This window comes from Chrysochloris asiatica, unplaced genomic scaffold (assembly GCF_000296735.1).
Source record: "Chrysochloris asiatica unplaced genomic scaffold, ChrAsi1.0 scaffold00086, whole genome shotgun sequence".
Classification (NCBI taxonomy): domain Eukaryota; kingdom Metazoa; phylum Chordata; class Mammalia; order Afrosoricida; family Chrysochloridae; genus Chrysochloris; species Chrysochloris asiatica.
In genome coordinates, this window is record NW_006408604.1 from 9,988,149 (window position 1) to 9,996,604 (window position 8,456).

Below are 8,456 nucleotides of genomic sequence, written 5' to 3' on the forward strand. Positions count from 1 at the left end.
GACTCAACGGCACTTAACAACAACAACAACATGGTTATTTTAGTTGTTGTTTCGTGTGTTTCAGCTTATTATATTTAGATTAATCTGTGTTCATGAATATTATATCTTCTTGATACTAGTATGTGACATCTCCTTTGATGTTGCTGTCTGTGAATTTTATCTTGATATTAAAAATTTTATATGTGTTCTCATATTGATCCCTAAACAGGTTATGTTGTTGTTGTTGTTAAGTACCATTGAGTCAGTTCCGACCATAGCAACCTTGTATAGGGTTCCCAAGGAGTGGTTGGTAAGTTTGAACCACCGACTTAATGGTTCAAACCAACCTGTGGTCCAATGCTTTATCCCACATCACCACACTAGGACTGCAAACAGGTTATACCCATTTATATTTCACTTGACTTACACTGGAGGAACCCTGAATGCACAGTGGTTAAAAGCTCTCAGCTACTGACCAAAAGGAGTCCTGGTGTGGCACTGTGGATTAATGTGCTGGATTGCAAAGTTGGTTTGATCTACAATGTTGGTGGTTCAAACTCACCACTCTTTGGAAATCCTATACAGGGTTTCTATGGGTCAGAACCGACTCGACAGCACTTAACAACAATAACACTGACCAAAAGTCAGCACTTCAAACCCATCAGCTGCTCTGTGGAAGAAAGATGTGTGGTTTGCTTCTGTAAAGATTTACAGCCTCAGAAATCCTATGGGGCGTTTCTGTTCTGTTCTAAAGGGTCACTATGAGTTGGAATCAATTCGATGGTAGTGGGTTTGATTTTTTTCTTTTCTTTTACTTCTTTTTTTTTTTGCTGTTAAGTGCTGGCAAGTCAGTTCTGACCCGTAGCAACCCTGTGTAGGGTTTCAGAGGAGCAACTGGTGAGCTTGAACCACTGACTTTGTGGTTTAAACCAACTTTGCAGTTCCGCGCATTAACCCACAGCTCCACACCAGGATTCCTTGTTTTCTCACATTCTCTAATGTGGCACATTTTAAAGTCTGTGTATTCTAACTTTGTCTTAATTGGTAGCTTAGGAAACTGGACTTGGAGTATAGTTCTGGCGCTTCAAATTTTCATTTTAGTCACCTTCTATTATATTCCAATTACAACTCCTTAGTTGGGTCACTCCAGATAGCATTCTAATTGTACAAAAGGGTGGTACTTGCAAAATTTGACCTAATCATCTGTTAAATCACCTTTTATCCTTTATTTTGTGGTTGACAGTATGCACTTTTCTCTGATGATAGGGTTGGCTCAGTCTCTCGCCCGAATGAATCTGCTCTGGGTGAAATGTGGACTGGTTCTTGCCATAGTTACTCTGCATCAGTTATTTTATTTGTTGTTAAGTGTTGCCAAGTCGCTTTCGACTCAAAGTGACCCCGTGTAGGGTTTCCAAGGAGCGGCTGGTGAGTTTGAACTGCTGACCTTGTGGTTCAAACTGATCTTGGAGTCCAGTGTTTTATCCCACACCAGGCATCAGTTATAGGCATACGTATATATTACTGTGGTCTTCTACATGCTGTGGATCTGAGTATCACCCGCCTCAAGCCTCAAAGAGGCAGAAAGCCAAGGAAATAAACAGTTGACTCAATCCTGCAGCCTGGTTGCTTGTTTTTTTAGGGGGAACCCTGGTGCCTGAATCCATATCATGATTTGGGTGTGCTGAGCTTCCTTGACTCCCACTATTGACCCTGGCTTGAATAACCCTTGAATTCTGATGTATGACTGGTAAGCTCTCTGTGGAGTTTGTACTACCTTGAGACATCTCCTTGAAGTAATTATAGTCCTCAGGAACTGATAGCTCTTGCCCTCTGTTAGGTTCCTCTTAACCTTCTTCTCAGCTTCTGTCTGCCATTGTCTCTCATCCCCCTACCTCCTATATGCTCACTTTGTGCTTTCATAAATAGCTGGACCCCCTTGAACAGCCTCTACAGAAGTTTAAAAGTAACATCCTTTACTTCAGTATTTTATATTCTTCAAAGCACTTCTATATACATATTCTCATTTGATTCTCACAAAACCCCTTTGAAGTATGTAGGTTATGAGAATCATCATTTGATTTCTCATAAAAAAACACACACCCTTTAAGGTATTTAGGTTTTATCCTGATTTCACCCATGAGGAAATAGAATGTGATGGGAGATCTACTTCAGCAAAATCAGCCATTGAAGATCCTATGGAGCACACGTCTACTCTGATACATGTTGGGTTGCCATATGTTGGCATCTTCTTGATAGCAACTGAAATGCTTTGTTTGTGATGGGTACTTTACTTCATTCATGTATCCACTCTTATTGTACTGAAATGCAGCAAAAGAGAAAGAACCAAGGGCTTTGGAGTTAGGGAAACTTAAGTCTGAAGCTTGATACCACCCCTTATTAGCAGTATTACCTTGGTTGTGTACTTAATCTTCTCTCCAAAGGTTGGTTTCCTCATTTGTTATATATGAAAATATGACAATATGACATAATATTGTCATCATGTTGTCATGAGGAAAATTATCTGACAAGCAATAGTGCCTGGTACATAGTCACTTAAAAATAGTCAGATACTGGAAGTGTTCAACCTAATGGTGAAAACAGTGATGCTCTTTGATTGTGTACTTCCCTATCTGAGGCCCTGCTAGACCCCAAGGATGCAGATAGAGATAAGGCCTTGTTTATGTGTCGGTGTGGCACTGGATTGCTCACCACAACGTCAGCAGTTCAGACCTACCAGCCACTCCTCGGAAATCTCATACAGGGTTGCTATGAGTCAGGACTGACTCAATGGCACTTAATAACAATAACAACAGTCTTCTATTAGATCTGAATACCAGCCAGCTCAAGCATCAAAGGGGCAGAGGATCAAAGAGATAAACAGTCAATTCTTAAATCTCACAACTGGAAGGTGGCATCTGTGTAGTATTCACTATTACATCCTCAGCATTGAAAACAATGTCGGCTAGGTCAGAGGTGCTTAAGAAATGCTTGCTGAACTGAGGAGATCCCTGCCCACAAGGATGAGGTTACCAGCTAGTGATGATAGGCAGAAACACAATAGTATAATGGTAATAAGCACTTACATGTGTATAGATAGAAATACAGCTATGGTGAGAGCCCAAAGGAAGTAATTCTCAATTCTACTGGGGTGTGGGGGAGTGGGGTAGAGCAGAGGGTAAGACTTCACAGAGCAGCTGTGTCAAGATGCACTGTGGTCTGTCCCAGGAAGGGAATAAAACTCCTTAGCTTATCTTAGACTACATGTTTCTCCTGCAAGTAACCCCCTTCTAATGTGTGAAATTGAGTTTGAATTCAAAGCAGCCTCTTTCTTTGTCTCGCAGTGTCACTGTTACTGGTATCTCCCATAATGTATTGCTTTGTAAAGTGCTTTGCTATATGCTCAGCATAAAAGAGATGCTAGGTAAAACCAGATTCTATTCTTTGAGTGTCAAAACTAGCCATTGCATAACAAAGCAGAATAAATTGTGTGAGAAGAAATAGAGGTACACAAGAGACATTTTAAAGAGAGCAAATAAAATATCAAAGTGAGAGAGTGTAGAGTGTGTTAAAATGAATAAACTGTCATGGCAGATTGGACCACTTTTCAAGGTGAAGCAGTCCAATTTAGCGACTTAGAACTGGATGATTCGAATCCTGTTGGAATAAAGTTAGCTGCTAGTTTTCGCCAAATTCTACGTCTTTTGGTTCTTCTTGAGAATCAGTCTTTGAATTGAACAGATTATTACTGTTTTTTGTTTTTGTTTTTTTTCCTTTTGCCTATAACTCTCTGAGGTGCTAAGCCCATCTGTTGTCTTCTCTGAAAATACAGCATTGCTTGACTTCATGTGGTGTTTTTTTTTTTTTAAGCTCTGAGAGGACAAGCTCAGACCTGGTTTTCCTGCTAGGTTGGGTAGAGACCCTGACAATGGTTTTCTAAGACCAGAGAACTGTTAAAAGTACATTTTGATCAAGTATGAACCACTGAGCTACTGTCTTATTCACAAGAGATTGTCAAGGCAATCGATAGAAATCTCCTGCGTGGCAGTGTTGAAGGATGACTACAGCAACAAGAGTTCCAAAATGTTTTCTGCCAAGAACTGGATTGGATTTTGTGCTTCTCCAGCCATAAAATGTCCCCAGCATCTTATTCCCAAATCATTAATGCTTTTTGCAGTCAGTGTGCTGAGACCAAATACTTCCTTACCTTTCTTTGTTAGATACTCACAGTATTAGTTCTTATTTTTGTTAGCTAAACTTAAAATTTTTTAAACATGTGCCACCTTTTAACACATTTCAACATCTTTTTTTCCAAACCAGCAGGGGAGATATTATTAAGCAGCATTGTCGTCCTTGACGGCATTCTCCTTTTTTTTTTTTTTGCAACAGAATGAGAATGCCTGGTTTGGGTTCTGTGTGCAGTTAGTAAAATATTACTTTGGAATATAAATGGCTTTGTTTCTAAATAGGCATGCAAGTATTACAACCTCACACTACTTATGTGATCCTTGGGCAAATTACATAACCATTTTGAGCTTCAGTTTCTCCTTTTGGGAAATGGGAATAAAATATCAAATTGAGAAAGTTTCTATAACGACTGAAGAGATTGCATATGAGGAAATACCTAACACAGTGCACAGCATGTAACAGGTGTATAGGAAATGATGATTAAAAAAGCATATCAAAGCAAAATAAGCAGGTCCACCTTAAGTAAGAGAAGTTCTTGGAGAAGGGTGAGAATCGTAAGAAATGATCAAGGCTTGTGGATAGTTGAGTCCGTAGTTTAGTTCATAGTGTTAAAATTTAGGGGCACATGTGGAAGTAAAACTCAGGAGTGGCTTATAGGTAAAAGGTGGCGAATTATATGCAAACACAAAGTCGTTTTGGGAAAGTCACTGCTATAGAGTGCCATAGGAAACAAAAGAACAAAACACAACTGGAACATTTTTTAAGTTAGCTCTCACATTACTGCCAATAGCATTAGTATTTGTCCAAGTCACCGTAAGAAGAACAAAATAAAACTGTTTTGGTAATAACTGATGATGTGAGAGCAGTGTGATGTAGTGGTGGAATATGAACTAATCTAAAAGTCAGAAGATCTGGGCTCAGGTTCCTTTCACATCATTGTTTCTTGGCCTTGGACAAATCATTTAGCTTCTTTGAGCCTAGGCATTATCATCTATAAAATAGGGACAATAGTTATCTTTCTTGTTTTTTTCCCATAGTAGTGACTATTGGAAAAAAACTATTGGAAAAAAAGAAACAACTGAAATAAGGTTTTTTTAAAAGTACTGCCAACATATTGGCTCATCTCATAATTGAATGTTAGGAGTTATGTCCTAGAAATATTGTGTAAATAGGGTTTACATAAAGAAACATAATTTATATATTTATATGTATGTGTATATATATTTGTCATCTCTGATTCATAGTGACCCTGTATAGGGTTTTGAAGAACAAATGGTGGGTTTGAACTATCTACCTTGTAGTTGTCAGTGCAGTGCTTATATCCTCTAGCACCACACCAGGGCTCATACACACACACACACGTTTGTTGTTGCTCTGTGCCTTCAAGTTGGTTCCAACTCAGACGGATTCCAAGAGCAGCTGGTGGGTTTGAACTGCTGACCTTGAGATTTTCAAGAGCAACTGGTGAGTTTGAACTGCTGGCCAGTGTTTATCCTCCAGCACCACTCCAGGGTGTGTATATTACACACACACATACACACATATGTATTACATGTACAAGGGGTCTTCAAAAAGTTCTTAGAAAAATGGAATTAAAAGATAATGGAGAACTTCCACAAACTTTTCGAAGCCCCTTTTGTGTGTGTGTGTATGTGTATATGAATATGTATGGTGAGTGGTGGTGGTTGTATGCCTTCTAGTCAGTTCTTACTCATAGCGACCCTGTTTTATTCTTTATAAGAGCAGAAAGACTACTCTTTCTCCCATAGAGTGACTTGTAGATTTGAATTGCTGAAACTTGTAGATAGTAGCTCATTGTGTAATCACAACACCAGCAGGGTTTCTATGAATATCCAACAACAACAATCACAATAGATATAAAATATATGGAGCCTTAGTAGCACAGTGGGTTAAGCTTTGGACTGTTAACTGTAAGGTCTATGGTTCAAACCCCCCAGCCACTCTGCAGGAGAAGGATAAGGTTGTTTGTACCCATTCAGATTTACAGTCTTGGAAACAATCCTATTGCATCTAACTGGGTCTCTATGGGTCAGAACTGATTCAACAGCAGTGGGTTTTTTAAATTGGTGGTTCATTGGTTAAGCACTCAATGGCTGTTCAAAAGGTTGGTGATTTGAACCCATGTAGAGGCTCAGGTGGTGTAATGGTTACGAATCAGGCTGCTAACCACAAGGTTGGCAGTTCGAAACTACCAGCTACTCTGAGGGAGAAAGATGAGGCTTTCTGCTCCCGTCAAGATTTATAGCCTTGGAAACCCTATACAGGGTCTCTGTGAGTCAGAACAGACTCCCATGGCACATCACCACCACTAGAGGCTCTGGGGCAGGATTATCTGGCAGTCTGATCCCTTAAAGATTATAGCCTAGAAAATCCTACAGAGCAGTCACATGGAGTTGCTATGTGTCAAGTCAAAATTGACTTAACTGTAACTAATAGTAACAATATAAAATATACAAAAAGCTCTTTAGGATTGCTGAAGAACGTCTCGGTTTGACTTTTGCCCTTTTTGAGGCAAAAATGAAGTGAAAGCAGAAAGAATGTTGGGCTTGTGCATTCATCTTTGCCAGGCCATATTTTGTTGCTAGCGTCGGCTGAGCCCATGCTGCTTCTTGTGTAGCCTGGTCTCTTCCATCCCCTTGGTCTAATAGCAATTCAAAGATGGTGGATGACGGGCAGGCCATAGCGTAGGCAGCGATAGCAAAACCCTGGCTGGCACCTCATGTGTTTGTGCGGTTGGCATGACTACCTGGACCACTGGCATTCTCTCTCCCTCATTTGTCTCTGTCTGCTTGGCTGCTAACAGAAAGGTCAGCAGTTCAAACCCACCAGCTGTTCCGCAAGAGAAAAATGTGACAGGCTGCTTTTATAAAGATTTACAACTTTGGAAACCCTGTGGGGGCAGTTCTACTCTGCTCTTCTAAGATTACTCTGAGTGGCAATCCACTCACGGGCCACAGGTTTGTCCTTTTGGTTTGCTTTGCTGAAAATGGCTACAGACACAGTTGTTGTGGTTAAGTGCCATTGAGTTGGTTCTGACTCATAGCGACCCTGTATTCGGTTTCCGAGGAGTGGCTGATGAGTTTGAACCACCGACATTATGGTTCAAAGTGACCTTGAGGTCAAGTACTTATCCTATGGCATCATGCCATTAGCATTTTTTATTTGTTTTACTCAAGGGTTTCTGATGATTGTGAAAATTTATTTTTCTTTTACTCTGTTGAACAAACCCCAAAGATAAGAGACTAGGCTGGAAGGCAGAAATTGGGTTTGATGATCGATGAAAGGTGATAAGGCTGTTGGCTTGCAGTAGCCAGCCTCTTTAAAGACAGGTGTGGAGTGTGTACCTTCTCGTAACCCTTCTCTCTTCTTATATTTTCAGGGATTCGAAGAGTTGAAGATGAAGCCCAGAGCACAGTGCTGTTCTCCCAAGTTCTGGTTGGTGTTGGCTGTCTTGGTTGTGTCAGGCAGCAGGGCACGTTCTCAGAAGAGTTCCCCCAGCATCGGCATTGCTGTCATTCTCGTGGGCACATCAGACGAGGTGGCCATCAAGGATGCCCACGAGAAAGATGACTTCCACCATCTCTCCGTGGTGCCCCGTGTGGAGCTGGTAGCCATGAATGAGACCGACCCAAAGAGCATCATCACCCGCATTTGTGATCTCATGTCGGACCGGAAGATCCAGGGTGTGGTGTTTGCTGATGACACAGACCAGGAAGCCATAGCCCAGATCCTTGATTTCATTTCAGCCCAGACTCTCACCCCCATCCTGGGGATCCACGGGGGCTCCTCTATGATCATGGCTGACAAGGTACAAACCGGGGATGTAGCAAAAGGAACTTGGGGGTTTGGGAATGAAAATTTAGCGATGCATTGTTTTAATGTAAAACCTGGTTATTATTAAAGACAGAAAGCAACCAGAATGCATCAAGTGAGTGGATAGATCAGAAATTGGTCTAATCACTGGAGATAAATGTGAGAGAAAGAGCTTGGTATTTAGAAGCCCTGACGTGGCTGTTGGGTAAGCGCTCAGCCTCAAGGTTGGTTTGAACTATAAGGTTGGCAGTTCAAATCTACCAGCTACTTCATGGAAACACTCTACAGGGTCACTATGAGTCGGAACAACAGCATACTTACGAACAGAGCCCTGGTGTGGTGCTGTAGGATAAGTACTGGACTGCTAACCACCAAGTTAGAAGTTCAAACCCACCAGCTGCTCCTTGGAAACCCTAGACGACACACTTAACAACAACAACAACAATATACTTATAAAC

The 8,456-nt window shown here is 41.0% G+C and overlaps 1 protein-coding gene across 1 annotated transcript in view; it reads left to right on the forward strand.

Annotated features, from left to right (window-relative positions):
- GRIN2B (glutamate receptor, ionotropic, N-methyl D-aspartate 2B) overlaps positions 1–8,456 on the forward strand; it is a 678,642-nt gene that overhangs the window by 179,910 nt on the left and 490,276 nt on the right. The window contains exon 2 of the mRNA XM_006866039.1: positions 7,565–7,993. Within this exon, the coding sequence (XP_006866101.1) occupies positions 7,583–7,993 (411 nt within the window). The 5' untranslated portion in view covers positions 7,565–7,582. The remainder of the gene's footprint in view (positions 1–7,564; positions 7,994–8,456) is intronic.